The sequence below is a fragment of the Phascolarctos cinereus genome, unplaced genomic scaffold (genome assembly GCF_003287225.1).
Source record: "Phascolarctos cinereus isolate Bilbo 61053 unplaced genomic scaffold, phaCin_HiC Scaffold_726;HRSCAF=1367, whole genome shotgun sequence".
Classification (NCBI taxonomy): Eukaryota; Metazoa; Chordata; class Mammalia; order Diprotodontia; family Phascolarctidae; genus Phascolarctos; species Phascolarctos cinereus.
In genome coordinates this window covers 135,805,973-135,825,981 of record NW_027556098.1, presented here as the reverse complement: position 1 = coordinate 135,825,981, position 20,009 = coordinate 135,805,973, and the positions used below count along the sequence as shown (strand labels likewise).

General features: G+C 43.2%; 1 protein-coding gene across 3 annotated transcripts in view; it reads right to left on the bottom strand.

The window, feature by feature from the left end:
* LIMS2 (LIM zinc finger domain containing 2) overlaps window positions 1–20,009 on the bottom strand; it is a 101,179-nt gene continuing 81,170 nt past the window's right edge. For all 3 annotated transcript variants that reach the window (XM_020967141.2, XM_078146788.1, XM_020967139.2), the window contains 6 exons: window positions 15,432–15,581; window positions 13,534–13,684; window positions 8,203–8,295; window positions 4,432–4,480; window positions 4,204–4,279; window positions 1–3,059 (listed from right to left, as the gene is read on the bottom strand). In XM_020967141.2, the coding sequence (XP_020822800.1) occupies window positions 2,912–3,059; window positions 4,204–4,279; window positions 4,432–4,480; window positions 8,203–8,295; window positions 13,534–13,684; window positions 15,432–15,581 (667 nt within the window). In that variant the 3' untranslated portion in view covers window positions 1–2,911. The remainder of the gene's footprint in view (window positions 3,060–4,203; window positions 4,280–4,431; window positions 4,481–8,202; window positions 8,296–13,533; window positions 13,685–15,431; window positions 15,582–20,009) is intronic.

Genomic DNA, 20,009 nt, shown 5'->3' with positions numbered 1-20,009 from the left:
TTTATTCTTGCAAATCTTTATTGTGCAAAGCAATGAAAATGAATTACAATAAATCTAATGTGTTGTAATTGATAGGTAACACCGGTACATACAAGATTACAGTGCATGTGTCCAGTAGCCTCAAACCAACATTTACAAAGGGGTCCATCACCTAGGACTCAATGGGAATGTTCTTTCTCCCTCCCTTGGGACCATGCACTCATTCAAGATTGGCCTCAACACAAGAGCATCTGTGAGGCTGAGCCCTTGCCTTCCTCAGTGTGAAACAATAGCTCTTACTCCAGTCCAGACACGTATCAGTACAGCATAATGGAAAGAACCTTGGACTGGGAATCAGTTGCCCTGGGTTCTAGACCTGCTTCCAGTAATAACTAGACATGGGATCTTGGATGAGTGACAACCCACTCTAGGTCTCAGTTTCCTCATTTGTAGAATAAGGATGGATAAGATGATGCATAAGGCTTCTTTAAACCTAACATTTTAGGAGTCTGTGATTCTTCTCTCTGGCCAGAGAAGGCTGTCCATTATAAGGAAATTATCCTCAATCTAATCCAACTGAAAGCTGTCCTGATACAACTGGCTGGAGGGAAAAAAGAAAAAGAAACCATTTCATGTTTTTTGTCTGTAAGTACTGAGATGTGTAGGAATTGCTAGTCCAGGCTTTGCAAGTCAGTGCATGTGAATGCTTTATATTCTATGTGATGTCCATATGCAAATAATAATAATAATAGGAATCCCAAAATATGAAAGGTAGAGGGATCAGACAGCAGGTTTCATTACAGTGAGACAGCACAGTGCAGAGTTGGGAGTAAGAAGGCCTAGGTTCAAGTCCTATGTCCATCACTTTCTAGCCTTGTAACCTTAGGCAAATCCCTTCCTCTCTCTATGTCTCATTTTTATCATCTGTCAAACAAAGGGATTGCACATGAAGACCTCTAAGGTCCCTTTCAGCTCTACTTTCTGTAATGATACTTTGTGATGTTGTGGTGCTGAGCAATCTGGAAGAGGAAAGGGGTGGGCCCCTGTCCCCAGTACAGGGGATTCCCATTTGGGACCAGATGAATCTACCCATGGACTGTTCATTTATTTCACCCACCCACCCACCCTGCTCAGGCAAGTAGTCTTTGGAGATAAAGATAGACAAAAGTGCCCAGTAAGCACTTGGCAATAGATGGATTGCAGGTTTCTGTCAAACCTACAGACGTTTCCTTCTTTTCTCTTGCCAAACTCATCAGCACCACACCACACTGTAGGATCTGATTAATGACAGTGAAATTCCAGGGGAGGATAAAATATCTAACACCTCCCTAGGACCCTGAAGAAAGTCAATAGGCAGGTGGGTGCGTTAGGCATAATCTGAGGATAACTTCCCCTCTTAAGTACGGTCTCATAGAAGAAAGCCATCCTTTGGGCCTAGGCTGATTTTTCTGGCCTGGGGATTCTATGACTGTAGGCACGCAGACTTTGCGTGCTCTAGCCTTTCACCGTGGCACATCTGAAGGCTGTGTTCGTTCCTGTTCCTTTCACATTCAAATCTACTCTTTGCTTCGTCACCTATCCAGGGCTGGTCCATCCTTCCAGGCCCAGCCGGGTCCTGCTTCCTCCTTTCTCAGTACCCTACTCTGTGCTGGTCTGTCTGTCTCTGCTGTCTTTCCAGAGCGCTTGTGATTTGCAGCCCACAAACTTTATTTCATTATCTGTTATTAGGAGGTATGGTTTTCTAAATGTTTGAGGTGTTTGAGTCTTGTCTCCTCAGCTGGACCATGATCTCTTTAAGGGAAGGGAATATGTCTTCTCACAAGATTGCTGCAAGAAAAGCGCTATATAAAATCGAGAGCACTCTATAAATGGGAGACAGGTATTTTGCCTTCTCTTGGCTCTTCCACAGCCTCGAGCATAGAACTGTGAATGTTCAATGAATACTTGTGTAATTAAACTGAATCTTACTGGGACACACCAGCTGGAAGGTGGCCAAGACTCTGGGAGTGAGAAAGCCACCTCATCGTTGGATTAAGGCATCTGAACAGAGTCTGATGTGGCCCTAAAGCAGGGGATCTCAACATTTTTGATGTCATGGACCCTTTTGGGAGTCTGGTAAAGCCTATAGACCCCTTTGCAGAATTATGTTTTTAAATGCATACAATGTGTATAATTACAAAGGAAATCAATTATATATATATAGACATAAATTTTTCTCCCATTCAAGTCCACCAACCTCCTGAAATCTATCCATGGATCCACTAGGGGTCTGCGGATTCCAGGTCAAGAATCCTTACCCATAAAGGAGAAGGGAATTTCTCAGCCAGATGGTGATGAAATATGAGTCACCAGGGAGAGAGAGCTTGTAGAAAAGGAATGGGAAGGCCATTGCCCACTGAGCTACAAGATCTTCCAAGGAGTAAAGGAAAAAGAAACCATGACTTCCAAAGGATTTTTGGTTGGGTCCATAAATGAGGGCTTCAGTTGTGTCTGGTGCACTTCCAAACAGCAGGGGTGGGATTCAGTTGTATTCCCACTTGCTGAGTTAGTTAATCTCAAACCATATGTTGCTGGAAAAAGTGTCCCAGAAACTAGAGTTGGGGAATGCCAGAGACTTATTATAGTGGTGAGAGCAGCAAACCAGCTGTGGGCTATTGGAATGGGTATACAGGTCTCATCTACCTCCTAGATCCTCTCTCTTCCTCTATTTCTTCAACTCTCAACAGGTTTTACTGTAGCGAGTGCTCTTAGGATTTCAGAGCCCCAGTCAGTGATTCAAGAGATACCAAGAAGACAACAACCATGGAGGAAAAGGGGGAAGAAGGGAGGAAGCAGAGAAGTAGAAAGAGGAGAAAAGGAAGATGAAAGGAAGAGCACAGGGAAGAAGAGGTCAGCATGGCAATGGTGAGGACACAATCCCAGCAGAGGTTTTTCAGAAAGAATTGGAGTCCACAGACTTGGGGTGGGCTTTCCGGGAGGCCAATTCAGACAGCTTCTTCAGCCTTTTCTTTAGCTCGAGAGGAAATTTTTCATAGCATTTCTTGCAGACAGGCTTCATGTCAAACTCCACAAATTTGTTCCTTTGGGAAGGGGAAGGTTTCAACCATTAGGGAGAGAGCTCCAAGATCAATGCTATGAGACACTCTACATTTTAATTCAGGAAAACTTTCCCTCTGAATTCATACATTTACTTTCAATTAATATAGTGTTTCATCTTCCAGGCTTCTCTAAGACCCTCTGCTCTTGTCTAGAGTGACACCTGCCATCTCTCCCACCTGTTCCTACATCCCCCACTACTCTGTGAGGCGGCTCCTTCCTTGGTCAAGACCTAGGCCAGAATGCCTTTGAATGGAAGCTTGGGGTAACAGAATACTGAACTTAGAGCTAGGAAGATCTAGGTTTGGATCCTGTCTCATACACTTACTAGCTATGTGACTCTGAGCAAGTTATTGAACTTCTCTCTGCCTCAGTGTCTTCATCTGCACAATGGGGACAATAACAGCACCTATCTCACAGGGTCACTGTCATCATTAAAAAACATATGTAAAAGCTCTTTGCAAATCTTAAAGCACTATATAAATGCTAGGTGCTGTTGTCCTGTTATTATTCTCCAGCATGCATCCAGCAACTCCTACTGGAGGCAGCAAAAAGTAAAATGTGACCCCCTGGTCCCTTGTTGACATTTGTCTGATGGGGTCCCTCAGTGGCCTGCTCCCAAACCTCCAGGGTCCTTTGGGAATAAGGCCAACCAAGGGGTTTGTGGAAAATTTAAGAGACAGGAGAAAGTCAGGTAGCGGCTATAAGAAGGTGCCTGCATATATTTATCCATGCCTGAGTTGAAGTCCCACCTCTGATACAAACTGGCCGTGTGGCCCTGGGTAAGTCACTTAACTTCTCTGTTCTCTAGAACAGAGATGTCAAACTCAGAAAACCACAAATTAACATTATCTATGTTGCACTGTATTATTATATATTTTGCTAGATATTTTCCCAATTACATCTTAATCTGATCCAGGCCACACACAGGAGTCACTATGAGTTTGGCATCTCTGCTCTAGGGAACTCTCTAAGATTTTAAATTGAAGAGAAGGGGACAATTTGCATTGGTAGATGGTGTTTCTTTATCTGGGAGTTCCCTACACTGATAAAATCACAGGCCCAGTCCCCATCCCTGTCCCTGGAAAGAATTACTCCTGAGGGGCTGGAGGGCCAGCAGGGACTTACTTCAGGGTGAGTTTAATATTGCAGGTGGAGCAGGAGAAGCAGTTCACACACCAGGCCTTATTGAGAGCTGATACCACTGTGAAAGGAACACAGACAGAAGGAAATTATGTCAAGGCCAAACAAGAAGGGCCCAGATCCCCACTCTGGATCTAACAAGGCCAGATGTGCAGGGAGAGCTGGGGCAGCCCAGAAGGAAGGGACACCTGGGGAGGACAGAATGGGCCTCACCATCTCCCTCGATCACGTGGCTGCAGTTGTAGCAGACGTCCCCGAAGAGCTGTGGGGCAGAGCAGACACAATGAGGAGTTATTTGGGGCAGATGAAGGCATTCCTCTTATCCCAAACCACCAGCTGCAAGGAGCATGAAATAGACATTTCACAGAAGCCCTGTAGAAACCTCCTCACACACCCATTTTAATCCTCTGAATACTCTCTCTCATGTTCCTTTCTAGTCACACACACCAGGCCTTGGAGTCCATCATATCCCCATTTGACAGATTTTTGGAAGGCATTTGTCCTTCTGTTTATTCTTCATTTTCTGAGCACTGGGCACGTGGGCCTCCTTCTGATTCTGGGACCTGAGATCCAGTAAGGCTGGTTCTTGGCCTAAGAGGCAGGATTGTGGTCTGCATAGTCAGTCAGTCAGACAACAAGCATTCATTAAGTGCCTACTATGTTCCAAACACTATATCCAGCTTGGAGATATTGAGTGAGGGATACTCAAGGCTCCAAGCTCAAAACTTACTCCTTTGGTGGCCTGTCAGATACCATAATGGCTTGCACATTGTCTCCCCGATTAGAATTGTGCATTTTGTAGCCTGAACGCTTAGCACAGTGCTTGGCACACAGTAAGCACCTAATAAATGCTTATTGACTGGCTGAGCGCTAAACTCTGAGTTAGGATACCCCCAGAAATGTCAAACTAGTTGTCTCATTCTTGTTCTGCCACTGAATGGCTGTGTGACGGTAAACAAATGAGTTAACCTCGCTGAGTCTCAGTAGACAAGATGAACTCTTTAGGATCTTTTAGCTCTAACATCCTCTCCTATCCTATCCTATCCTACCCTATCCTATCCTATCCTATCCTATCCTACCCTATCCTATCCTATCCTACCCTATCCTATCCTATCCTACCCTATCCTATTCTATCCCTACCCTATCTTATCCTATCCTACCCTATTCTATCCTATCCTATCCTAACCCACCCTACCCTATCCTACCCTAGCCCACCCTATCCTATCCTACCCTATCCTATCCTATCCTACCCTATTCTATCTTATCCTCTCCTAACCCACCCTACCCTATCCTACCCTATTCTATCCTATCCTATCCTATCAACCCACCCTTATCCTATCCTAACCCACCCTACCCTATCCTACCCTATCCTATCCTAACCCACCCTACCCTATCCAACTCTATCCTATCCTAACCCACCCTACCCTATCCTACCCTAACCCACCCTATCCTATCCTACCCTATTCTATCCTATCCTATCTTATCCTATCAACCCACCCTATCCTATCCTATCCTCTCCTAACCCACCCTACCCTATCCTATCCTAACCCACCCTATCCTATCCTACCCTATTCTATCCTATCCTATCCTATCAACCCACCCTTATCCTATCCTATCCTATCCTACCCTATTCTATCCTATCCTCTCCTAACCCACCCTACCCTATCCTACCCTAACCCACCCTATCCTATCCTACCCTATTCTATCCTATCCTATCCTATGAACCCACCCTATCCTATCCTATCCTATCCTACCCTATCCTAACCCACCCTATCCTATCCTATCCTACCCTCTCCTATCCTATCCTACCCTCTCCTATCCTAACCTATCCTACCCTATTCTGGTGAAGATACAGCAAACCAAAGGGAACCACGATGCAAGCAGAATTAGGGGCAGTTATCAGGCGCGCACCCGCAGAATGAATTGAAAGGGACAGGAGTGAAGAAATAGGGCTGTTTAGGTAATCAAGGCATGAGATCAGGACCTGGATTATGGTAAAAGCACCTGGAACAGAGAGGGAAGTATGGAACCAAGCAAGGTAGACAGTATAAAATCCTGCCCCTGGTGTGTAATACCTGTTCCTCCCTGCATTTCTCAGGGCCTCAGTTTCCTCATCTAGAAAATGAGGGAGCTGGACTTGATGGCTTCTGATGGTCCCTTCCGTCTCCAGCTTTATGATCCTCTGAAAGCCATGGAGGCAGGAGATCCAGGGCAGGCCAATATGGCTAGACTATAGAGTGCACAAGGGGAAGGAAGGAATGTGGAACCAGTCTGAAAAAAAGAGGCTAGGGCTATGTTTGAAGGGCTTTGAATGTCAAACAAGAAGGTTATATTTTCTCTCAAAGGCCACAGGCATGATAATAATAATAATCAATAATAACAATAATATCTAGTTATACAAGTGACCAGCCTACTGGTGATGATTCTCTCCACACTTAACCAGGCTGATCCTCAGAGTGCAGACATAACCTGTTGTAAAACGGTACTTGAAGCCTTTCCAGTGTCATAAAACTTAATAAGATTTTGTACTCTCCCGGGGTAGTCTTCCAAACTCAGGGTCACCTCCATGCCACAGTGAGATATTGAAACAGGATTCTGTGTTCTTGTGCCCTTCATTAGTGATGGGAGTTATATAGAGCGGGCAGGTCCAGGGGAAAAGGATTAACTCTCTGTGACCCCAAGTGCTTTACCCTGACCGGGGGGGGGGGGGAGATAGGGAAGGGGAATAAAGTCAAGAGAGTCTTCTAAATCTGGTAAAAGGACTCATGGGGAAAAGGCAGTTTATTTGACTCTTTGGCAACACTGATTTGTAGGGGCAGAAAAGAGGGTTCAACTCCAGGAAAGCACTGTTCGTCAGAGAACTATGTAGGTTGCTGCCAGAGATGGGGCAGGTCACTGGATGGGGAAGGACAGAAGTTTTGACTTTATGGACATGGATGTGAGTCGTCTATACTTTTTCTTCAGTGAAATAAATACCCTCCTATGTTTGATATATTATTAGCCTATGTGTACATGGGAACTGAGGTCCCTTTTCCTTTTGTGGTAGACACCTAGACACAAGACAAATTCTGCTGTTCTCTGGAGGATGTTAGGGTGGGGGCATTGGACAAAAAGAGATTTGAGAGAGAAACCACCAGGACTGATTCCAATCTACGTAAATCCAGAGCTTCAGCTCCAGGACAAAGGTCATACTAATCTACATCCTCATCACTTCATCCTGCACCTACTTCTGGTTGCCCTCTTTGCAATCTATTCTGCCCACAGCTATTAAAAAAAATCCTTAAAAAGCACTTTTGTCATTCCAGCCCTTTGCTCAAAAATCTTCAAAAGCTCCCCATTACCCATAAGGTAAAACTAAAATTCCCTAGTTTGATGTTCAACACTCTTCATAATTAACTCTGTCACAAGAACCCTCTGTCCTAGCCCACTCTCTAAGAGCACTCTAAATATACTATACCCATTCTAACCATCACATCTTTGCTCAAACCCTTCCAAATACTTGGAATGGCCTTCCTTCTGTCTAGTTCAAGGTCAAACTCAAGTTCCACTTCCTTCAGAAAGCCTTCCTTGAGCCCTACAGCAGCCCACTCCAAACCTACGAGCTTATAAGCTATAACTTAGCACTTATGCACTTAGCACTTATGAACTATAACTTAGCATATATTTCCTTCTCTTGTTTCCTAATGTTTTCATTTTTTTTTTAGTCTTCCTTCCCCAACTAGACAATGTTGTAAACTTTTCAAAGGTTGGAACCAAGGCTTTAGTCATAAGTCCCTCAAAGTAACTGGCAAAGAGCTAGTAGGCACAGAACAAGTGACATGTCAATCTTTATTCAATGACTGAATGGATTTCAATCACCCAGGATGTCCCAGGCTTCCTGTTGGGGTCCAGGCTGATTTCACTAGTTCAACCCAAGAGATCACCATCCAAAAAGCCTTGTTGATCTCCTAGTGAGGTAGTCTTCCCAAGGTGGGTCAAACTTACCTGGTTGTAATGTGTCTCACAGTATGCCAGGCCCTTCTTCTCATAGTGACGGTGACCCAGGAATGGTTTCTCACATTTGGCACAGACAAAATGCTGATGAGGAAGAAAGCAAATAATGTCAGTTCCCTGAGAACCAAGGCACTCACCCATTCCTGTAAGTGTTAGAGATGCAAATCCTTAGTCACAACTTGAAAGAAATTTCCATGTCATAGAGTCGTAAGTCTAGAGCTCCAAGGGGCCTCTAAGGCTGTCTTGTCCAAGCACTTCATCTTATAGATGGGGAACTGATAGCCAAAGAGGTGAAAAGACTTTCTCGTGATCGCAGAGCCAGAAACAGGCAGAGCTGGCTGGGATGTCACTCAGCTGTGGCTCACAATCTGGCACTTCTTCTCTAAATTACATGCCATTCGTGGGTCTGGGAGCTATATTGTCCCCAGGAAGGAAAGGCAGACCTTATTTAGAACAAATTATTCCAAGTGTTTTGTGACAACAGAAACCAGGGATTGGCTGGCTAATTAAAATTCAAAGACAATCCCAAACCTATGAGGATGACTTTTTTTTTTGTCCTGGGTCAGTGATTCTAAGCAATGTAGAAAACTCTCTCAAGCAATGCAAATAAACAACAATTTGGTCATTTGTAATCACAGGACAGTTAGGGGACACAGTGTCCCTGGAGTCAGGAAGACCCAGTTCAAATCCAGCTTCAGACACTCACTAACTGTGTGACCCTAGGCAAGTCATTTAACCCTGTTTGCCTCAGTTTCCTCATCTGTCAAATGAACTGGAGAAGGAAATATTCTAGTATCTTTGCCAAGAAAACCCCAAATGGGGTCAGGAAGAGTCAGACACAGCTGAACAACAACAGTCATAGAAATGCCTTTGATGACTATAACCCTGTAAGTGGGCTTCTTGAGAACTGCTTTTAGAACCTGAAATGCAGTCCCAATTCACTTCATTAAAAAAGTATCAATATGTAGTTATGGCAAGAGGCAACATGGTGACAGGGCCCACCTGGGAGTCAAGACCACCTGGATTTAAGTCCCATATCTGACATACACTAACTGTAATCACAAGTAAATCACTCGATCTCAGCATCCCGGCAAAGTCTCTAATGCCATAAATTACAAGGGAGCTGCTGATTTGTGTCCACGGAGGCTGAAAATTGCCTACACTGATAAAAGCAGAGGTCTGCACCAAGAAAATAACAAGTCTCTGTGTCAGGGGCTCAGCTATGAAGATGAGGCATCACACAGTCCCTGCTGTCAACAAGTTAATCATCTAATGAAGATTATCCCCTTGGACATTCCCTCAACTCCTTTTCAGCTGAGGCAAATCTTCACCCTTTAAAGACGGATTTGAATTTTGGAAACAGTCAAAATGCAGTCAGAAGCAAGTCTAAGTGAAGAAAGTGGGTGATGAAGCTGAGCAATACTGACTACAGTCAGAAACCAAGTGTAACTACAAAGAAAGGAAGCTCCTTTTCCGGGAGGGAGGGTTCCTGGCCCTGAAAGGCAATTAAAAAAAAAAGTGCGGTGCACTGCAAAGAACACTGAATTTATAATCATAGTTAGAAACCTGTCTCCACTATGTAGCTTTCATCTGTGTACCCTTGAGCAAGTACGTCATCTAACTTCTCTAGGACTCAGTTTCCCCACCTGTAAAAAAATTTTTTCTGTATCTGTTAAAAAAAAGGGGGGGGGAGGATTTAGACATTCTCTAAGGATTCTTTCAGGCCTAGATCTGTGATCCTAAGAAGTGTTCCCAAAATGTCCTGAAAAATGGCAGCCTCTCTGGAGTGAGTGAATAACCTTCTAAAGTCACCAATCTGAAGGAGGCCAAATTCATTTCCGGGGGATAAATTCTGGTCTGTTTGTTGGTTTAATCCCTTTGCTGTATAGCAAGGCATACCTCTCTTGTAAAATCAAAGCTCCATTATCTAGATAGATTTGTGTATTATCTTTTCTGAATCAAAGATTTTTGAGTTGAAAGGTATGATAGAGATAATACAACAATAGCATACATTTATGTAGAATTTTGAAGTTGACAGAACAATTTCTTCACTACAACTCAGTACAATGAGTGGGTGGTATATTATCATCCCTATTTTGCAAGTGAAGAATTTGAAGCTCACAGAGTCCAAGGGATCTGCTGAGGTCGTCTAGGGCTCTCAAAGTCAAACAAAAGGCTTTTAGAGACTCCAAACCTCCTGAGTTTGCTTAGACTAATGTTTAATCCTAGGCTTTCCCACTGCCTGGAAGCCATCTACCGAAAAACAGGTAACAAGAAGACCTCAGGAAGATTTCTTTCAGTCTGAGGAGTTAGGATTCCTGGCCTTTGGTACTATTTAGAAGAAAAAGGCAGTCATGTGGTTGGTCCCAATAGGTGTTGTTTTGATGCATTAGCTGGACCTAATAACCCATGGCAAAGTCTGGGAGGATTAGAGAGAGGGAACAGGACATAGAGCTGAAAGTTCTGCTTTCTGTCATTAAACAACAGACAAATCAATACATAGATTTCTTCTGGGTCCACTTAGTTCAAATGAACAAATGGTTTTAGCTGAATAAGCAGCTAAGCAGATCAATGAATTTATTTCTAGTTGATGTATTTAAGATATTAGAACAAGCCAGAATTTCAACGTGTGTACGTGTAAGTATGTAAAGATAATTCTCTATTATCTGTGATGAAGCAAGGAGAGCAGTGGTCCAAATAATCTGAGACCTTTCTGTATTTGGCTTTGGAATGCATTAGAAAATTAGACAGAAGGAGGAGGAATGGACACCTTCATTATGGGTTCTTTAAGAGATTTCATTCCCTTAGCAAAGTTTACAATGCCTCCTGGGAGCTTCCGAGGAACAAACAGAAGCTTATTTCTGTTCAAAGCTGCAGATAATCCATGTGTGGATAAACAAGAGAGTATTTTCAATTCAGCTAACATTTACTAAGCAAGACCCAAAGAAATACAAGGAAGAAAAATTATAAACCCAAGTCCTTACATAGCTTACAGTCTAATGGGAAAGATTAAAACCACAGATAGGGTAGAGCAAAGCACCTTTCAGACTTGGAGTAGCAAACAGGAAGGAAGGGGCAGGGAGTTGAGACAATGAGATGTAAGCTATGCCCCTTTTTGGGCTTTGAGTCTAATGGCTCGTTAGACTGTGAGCTCTCTGAAAGCAGGAACTAGCTTTTTGCATTTCTGTATATCACCAATGCTTAGCACCAAGAAAGTGCTCTTTGAGACTGACTGACTGGATGCATTTGCAAGATGTAAAATAGTGAGAACCAAAAAAAAAAACTTTTCAGACTGGGAATGTCTTCTTTTGCATGATGAAAAGGCCATGAATTTGGCTGAGTTGTTATCAGAAATAATGATCTTGTACACCCTTCCTTCCTCCCCCCTAACTTCCATACCTTTTCTTCCCCAGTGAATAGGAGAGACTTACAGTTTAAAAACTGGGATATTCTGAACCCCAGAGCTTTTAAGCAATAACCATTGCCTAGTCACTAGCCTAGCCAGAGGAGATGAAAATTTGGGAAATGCACTGGAAAGTCACTGTAAATTAAGGTGATATCTCTGACCAAGATGCTGTTCAGTCCATTTGGGGTTTTCTTGGCAAAGATCCTGATATGGTTTGACATTTCCTTCTCCAGCTCATTTTACAGATGAGGAAATTAAGGCAAACAAGGTTAAGTGACTTGTCCAGGGTCACACAACTATTAAGTGTCTAAGGTCAGATTTCCAGGCCTGGTGCTCTATCTACTTCACCACCTAGCTGCATCCTGTCCAAGGCGACCATGCCCCAAATCAGAAGAGTCTAAAGGTTAAACCTAAATAAGGGATCTGCTAATTAGCTTGACTGCTCTTTGTTCTAAAGATCTTCTCACCTGGGGTTGATAAACTCCTACTCCAATACTTGGAGGAGGCACAACTAGAAAGGTTGGTCTTCCCATAAGAGTGCTTACATTTTCTGAAAAAGCAGACTAAACGAGCACCACCTCACCCAGGGATTTCAGGCAAGCCAGAAACTGGAGGCACTGAAGACTACAACCCAACAGTGTCCAGCAGCATCCAGCAAAAGTAAGACTAGCAAAGCTGGCAGAAACAGCCCAAAGCAATCAGTGCAGCATTGGAAATGTGAGTTCCCTGGTTTCCCTTTTTTATTTCTCTGGGTGCCTAACCTCCAAACCAACACTGTGTGTATTTATGGAAGAGTGTATTCTTGGATTATCAGGGGCAATTTTTTTCATACATTTCATTAAATGTCTTTGCTTTGAGCCAAATGTGTCTCTCATTGACTATTAAAGGTAAACCCATGAATGGAGGCTCATAAACTATAATAACGTGAGCTACAGAGTACCTTGAACCTGGGTGCCTGTGCCCTGGGGAATTCATCCTGTCCCCAAGTGTTGCTTGTACAAACATGGAAGGAGACAGAATATGATAAGGGCAAAGGAAAAGTGAAGATAAAGTGTTTTTAGAAATATAAGAAGAGGTCATTTAATTGAAGAATCAGAGAAAACCCCAGGGTACCTAAGTAGGGCTTTGGTGAAAAAGAACTTCAACAGTCAGAGACAGGAGAGGATAGAATTAGATTAAGGAACGTCTATTTGTCCAATTTGGCTAAAACAAAGAGTACATGAAGGGGTGTGGAATAAAGCGACTCTGGAGTATTATGGTACCTTATAGAAAGGTTAGGTTGGAAATAGATTGTAAAGGGCCATAAATGGGAGTCTCTGTTTTCTCCTCTAGGCAACTGCATGTTATGGAGATTATTTTTGTTATCTGGGTGAAAGACAGATTGGAGAAGAGAGAGAGGGACTGGAGGAAGGGAAACCTGTTAGATTATTTGCAATAGTTAAGGCTACATATAACTAGGACATGCATGGTGGCAATAAAATCTGGAGTGCACTTGGAAAAATCTGGAGAGGACCTGGAAACTGACTGAATTTGTTGTAGGGGAGAAAGAAAAAAAGTCAGTTATAGCTCTGAGGTTTTAAGCTTGAACCAGTGGAAGGATGATGGTACAATTAACAAAAACTGGGAAGTTAGGAGGAATGGCAGGTTTTAAGAGAAAGATGAGGAGTTCTACCTAAGGATGGCATTACTATCCACATCTGTGAGTGAAGATGAGGAAGGTCTGTGCACCACTGTTACCTGTTTTTTCCAAAGCTGAATCAGTGAGTAACTAACTCCTAGCACTTTTATAGTTCTCCTGCATTTTAGACCTTGGACTGGGAATCAGGAGCCCTGGGTTCTAGACCAGCTTCCGGCACTAACTAGAGATGTGATCTAGGGGTCACTCACTGATTTTGTTCATGGTGACTGGAACTCACCTCCACATGCCATTGCTTTCCTAGGGCATTGACCACTCGGCCTTCAATGGGCCTCCGGCAAGCTCCACAAATGGGAATCCCCATCTTGTCATGGCAGGGCAGACAGTAAAGTTCCCCTTTCAGCTCTCTGGCCTCCGCAGTCAGTTCTTTCCTAGAACATAAATATAGAATCTTAGGAGAACAAAGAGGCACTGGGCTTTGCCAATGGTTACTTCCTGTCTCTGATTGTGATGGTTTTGGACATTCTTCCAAAAACAGAAATGTAAAGCAGAAGGGAGATTTCAAGTGCCCAGATCCTTTAAACTCACCATTTTCCATGCCTTTTAGGGTGTTTTAGCTGGTGGGGAATTCTCTTAACTAAATAGAAGAGAGTAAATAGCAAATAGAAAAGTAAACAGAAAAAAATCTTATTTTTAATATGTTCTATTTAGTCAAACTTAATTCCACAAAGTCTCACACAAAGCACTCTTTAAAAAAAAATTATACTGTGCTCTCCTAATTAGGACTGGTATTCTCCACTCAAGTCCTACTCAGAAGACTCATCTTGGCATGGAAGTGACCTTGGGTTCTCAAAGGCTATGCTAGCTAAGCTCTGGTAGGTCCTAGCAGGCTAGAAAGGTTTCAGATACAGGTCCATTGATGGTCTCTGTGTCCATCACCCAAGGATCAGCTTGGCTAAATGGAGAAAGGCTCATAATTAGAGACTTAGCCGCCAGGTAAGAAATCATTTTGGCCATAGAAACTCACGGATAACATTTACTAAGCTGTGGAGGAGCTGTGATCTGCTTTGGAGATAACATCTACACTGATGAAATCTTTTGAAGTTCTGAAGTTAAAGAGTACTGTCTTGGTATGTTTCTTGAGTGTTGACCCTGCCTCCTCAACCAGACTGTATATTTCCTGAAGACAAAGACTATGCCTTCTCCTTTTCTTGATCCTTCAGAGCACCTAGCACAAGGAGGGATGTACAGGAGGAGCTATAATAGAAATGTCTGTCCAGCTACATCTTTCACAATGCTAGGGGTCAATCATGCATTGGGACTTATTCATAGGGATAACCAGTATAAGAATTCACTGGGGGCAGGAAGACATAGGGAGAAAGAGCCATCCACAAATCTGCTTGCAGGCTGTCAAAAAAAGAGCTGAGACAGCAACAGCTAGATGGTGCAGTGGATAGAGCACTGGCCCTGGAGTTAGGAGGACCTGAGTTCAAATCCAGCCTCAGACACTTGATACTTACTACCTGTATGACCCTAGGCAAGTCACTTAACCCCACTGCCTAGCCAAAAAGAGAGAGAGAGAGAGAGAGAGAGAGAGAGAGAGAGAGAGAGAGAGAGAGAGAGAGAGAGTGAGAGAGAACTGAGATACAGAGATGACCTCCTTCTGGGACTACAGTGACAGCTAAGAGGTCAATAAAAAAATAGACACAGAATGGCTGAATCTTTATCCTCCCACCTCTTCTCACCTCCCCCATCAAATCCATCTGGCTACATGAGGCACTTTCTCTACCTGGAGAATGAGTTTTCCTGGGGTTGCTCCATACTGTTTCCTCCAACATTCAGTCAGGGAGGAGACATGAATCTCAAACTCTATTCTTTTGCTAATTTTTAATATCCCAATTAAATGTTTTGCTTTTAAAACATTGCCTGCTAGCAAACCAAGTTCAAACGATTTTAGAAATTTGGACAGGAACCTGAGAGGGCTCGGTTTCACCTATTTCCAAAACACCCCACTTTGACCCCAGTAATCCATGGGAACTCCAGAGTAGAGAGCAAAACAGGCTACGGAGTTCAGCAAAATCTTATTGATTAAGATGAATGGCTGGTCCTGCCATTTAGGCTGAAAGGCCCTGACGGACAGCATGTTTGCCAGGCTTCCCCAGATGCCAGGGCACTCACCCACAGTGGGTACAGTTGAAGTGGTCTGGATGGTAAGAGTCATTCTTGAACATCAAGGGCTGCTCATCAATAATCAGGTGACACTTCTGGCAGATGTACTTGCCCAGGCCCTTGGCTTTCTCCCGATTGTGACAGGGTCTGCACAGGTGCCTGAGAGAAGATGGAACAGAGGGAGCATCAGACACCAATAGTCACCACCTTCTCCTGAGGCCCCACCCCTGCCAGTTTATGTCCTGTCTCCTGGGCCTTCCCAGCATCACTGATGCCTGAAACACATGGGAAATGACCATCATGGTACAAGGTACAAGGGTTTGGAGCCAGAGGATGTCGGTTCACCTCTCGGTTCTGTTACTTACACAAGATCAAGAGGCTGTCATTTAACTTCTCCAGGACTTTGTTTCCCTTTTTGTAAAATGAAGGGATTGGACTGGAAGTCCTCTACCAAGTTTCCTTTCTGTTCTAAATCTTTGATTCTATTCCAAGCCCTGAAGTCTACAGATTTGAATAATATCTTTGCTTCCTCAAGGAGCTGGAAGAAGTCCAAACCTATTCTCCTTCCTTTGGAGGCTTGGAAAAGGTGGGGTGTGTTTGTACTTCTATACATCCTTCCCATTCCTCAAGATTAGCAAACCCAGAACTGGAGACCTATTATATGTCTTTATAATAAAAATTATTTTTAAAGTATATAAATATGCATAAAGGAAATACATAAAATGAGAAAAGTAGAAGCAAATACAGGATAATGGAAAAACATTTTTCAAACTGTAAATAGTTTTTGAATGTTGGTTCAGTTTTACACCAGTTTTAAAAGCCAAATATAAAAATGTCAGTTTTAAAACCTCCACACTTACAAAATCCTTAAAAAAACTCTGATGATCTCAAAATGGTTTCTAACACTATTCAGTGTGAAACAACAGCTGTGTCCCCTGGCATGTGGGAGAAAAAAAATCAGGGTGAATGTCTGACAAAATAGTGGGTAGGAGTTTAAATTCTGGGTTATTTAACCCTGAGCAATATTTTGCAAAAGGTCCTCCTAGAACCACCCTTACCCTGCACCTCCTCTACTGAGCCTGGTTGGACTGTGGCTCCAACTATAATTTTTACTGAATATCTGGGGGAATCTGAATCTAGGGTGGCTTCTGCTGGTATATGGGAATCTTTGAGCTCATACGAACTTCTGTGTGTGTGTGTGTGTGTGTGTGTGTGTGTGTGTGTGTGTGTGTGTATGTATATGTGTATGTGTACAGAACCTTCCTCACTTTCTGCAGACTTAATTCCTAGCATCCAAATACTACAAGTAACATCAGGCAGAAAGGGTGTCCATGAGACATTGTAAGACTAGTTATGACATTCCTAAAAAATCACCTCCATCATCCCACTCTACCGATCAAGAACTATACTGGTTGACAACAGCCTATCCCACTGAGTTTAAACTCCTCTACCTATTATTCAGCCGACAGGGATAACTAGATGGCTCAGTGGATAGACGTCTGGACCTGGAATCAGGAAGACCTGAGTTCAAATGTGACCTCTTACATTACTGACTTCAAATGCTTAAAGGCGGTTATCATGCCCCCTTTAAGGCTCCTCCATGCAAAATATTCTCAGTTGCTTCAGCTGAACCTCATACGATGTCCAACTCAAGATGCCTCATCTTGTTTACCATTCACTAGATGCTCCCTAGCTTATTTAATGCCTTTCCCAAAGAGTAGCACCCAGAAACAAACTCAATAATCTATCAATAAACATTTTAAAGTATTTACTGTGTGCTAGGCACTGTGCTAAGCACTGGGGATACAAAAAGAGGCAAAAGACAGTTCCTGCCCTCAAGGATCTTACAATCTAATGGGGCAGACAACATGCAAACATATATACATATAGAGAGAGAGACAGACAGACAGACAGAGACAGAGAGAGAGTCCAAGCTATTTGCAAGATAAATAGGAAATAATTAACAGAGGGAAGGCACTTGAATTAAGAGAGATTGGAGAAGACTTTCTATAAAAGACAGGATTTTAGTTGGGACTTAAAAGGAAGCCAGTGTTGTAACCAATGGAAAACACAGCAGCTCTACTGCCTCTCTAGTCCTGGTAAACACAATGTCTTTCGTAATGTCAGTCCCTTCTTGACTGCCATAACTCACCATTGGCTCACCTTGTTGACTCACATTCAGCATGCAATCCACATAGGCCTTCAGTTGCTTTTCGGGCTACTCTCACTCTTGCCTGTAAACCTGTTGCTGTTCAGTTGGGTCTGACTCTCTGTGACTCCATTTGGGGTTTTCTTGGCAAAGATACTGCAGTGGTTTACCATTTCCTTCTCCAGTTCATTTTACAGAGAAGGCAACTGAGGCAAACAGGGTGAAGTGACTTGCTGAGGATCACACAGTCTGTGTCTGAGGCTGCATTTGAACTCAGGTCCTCCTGACTCCAGGGCCAACACTCTATCCAATGTGCCATCTAGCTGCCCCTACCATGCAGTCCAAACAGCTGGTGTTTTAGTGGTAGGAAGCATGGCATAATGGGAAGCACCCAAATTTAGAACTGGAAGACTTGAGTCTGGATGCTGGCTCTGCACTAACCTACTGTGTGATCTTAAGCAAGTCACATAACCATTATAGGTCTCGGTTTCCTCATCTGCAAATTTTTTTAAAAAAAAATTAATGATGCAGTTGGGTTAGATGATATATAAGGTGTACTAGCATAGGAGGCAGTGTAATATAATAAAATATCCCTGACTCTGGAGTCAGGAGACCTGGGTCCAAACACTGCCCCATTTACTACTTGTGTAACATCGGGCAAGTGCCTGGGTCTTAGTTTCCTCAACTATAAATTGAAGTTGTTGGACAGGATGGCCTTTGAGAGCCCTTCCATCTCCAGATCCAAGATCCTATGATGAATTAATGTCTATTCTCAACTTCGGACCTTTTACCTAAGCTATTCCCTCTACTTGCCTAGTCCCCATCCTCCCTTCTCTGCCTGTCCAAACCTAACTGTCCTTCAAGGCCAAGCTTAAATCCCTTCTCTTCCATAAAATGTCGACTTTCAGTGATTGCTAGCTTTTTCTAAACTGCTATGTATTTATTGTCCCCACCCCACAATTCAGCCCTTAAATCACATACTAATAATAACAATTATTATGTAATTACATGATAATCACATTGTTCTCTCAGTGTTTCAAGTATGGATGTCTTGCATCACCAAGCTCTTGGAGACAGGATCCATTTCTCTCGGATTCCACACAGGAACCAGGTACATAATATACGCTCATTAAGTTTTCGTTGGTTGATAGTTGTGTATGAAATTACAAAAAGTGTCCAGCAGGGGTCACTGGCAGAGGGGCTAAGTGGCTAGCTCCTGGTTTCTTTTACAAAGAATTTTTCTACCTTCCTGTCTGTGAGCTCTTATTTCTAGCATTTTCATCTCCAAACTCAGACACCTGAACACCCTAACAACATAAAAACAGAAAGAAAAAACTTTAACGGGCAGGGAAAGCAATTATACTTTCAAACTCTAGGGGTAATGTTTAGCACTGTTCTCTGGTCTTTATCCCAGATTTGGGGAGAAAGCTTTAAAATTTAGTCTCCCATACTGAAATGTTTGGACAAGGGGTGGGTTTGGTTAAATTTAGAATTTTTTTTAAAATTTGGTCTCACCCTTAGAATAAAGAATGAAAGAATTTAACAGAACTTGGTTTGTATTTAAAACTCTTGCGGGCTTGAAAAGACGAGTGGAATTAGTTATTTTACTGATCATCTATGTGACCAGAGAGGGAAGAGAAAGTCTTGGTCAAGAGAGCAACCCTTGGGTGAATTAGAAAATCATTTTCCCTCTCTCTTTCTCTCTCTCTCTGTCTCTCTCTGTCTGTCTGTCTCTCTCTCTCTCTCACACACACACACACACCTCTAACCACATCTAAAACACACTGCCTGCCCTCTCCACGTTTCCAAGATGTCACTAATCAAAGACAGTTAAATGACAGAGAAAGTACTAGTGCTCACTTTATGGGTCATCCTATTTCTCTAAAATGGTGACTCCCAGACTGAGCCCAAGTTTTGCCTGTGAGGGGTAGACAGCATCCTATTATTAGGAAGTATGCAGCTGTGCTCATCTCCAGATAAAAGCATCAATTTATTCAACTATGCTTAATGGAGGCTAATTATACAGGGCAGGACACAAGGACCCTACAGCAACTGTCCTGAAAGAGTCCCCTCTCATTTAGCCAAACAAGGGCTCCTCAGCTTTTCCCACTGGCTGACTATTATCACCCCCTCCCCATTCACAAACTCTCTTGCTGCCCCATAGACCCCCCTCTATTGCCTGCCAAGTGCAGTCTTAGAAGCACAGACTCGTTGCCATGGTAGCCAGCCCCTTTGCCCCCCATTCCTACTGTTATGGAATGATCCCATTCTGAAATGTCCTGTTGTGTCTATTAATACCAGCCAGATTCACCCCTCCAGTCCCATCCCCCAACCTCTCTACCTCTCCTACAATAATCACAGACTCAAGAAAATCCAAGACTCGGGGTTCAGAAAGGATTTGGCTCTGGGGGCGTGAGGGGGAGGCGGGGACCACAGTG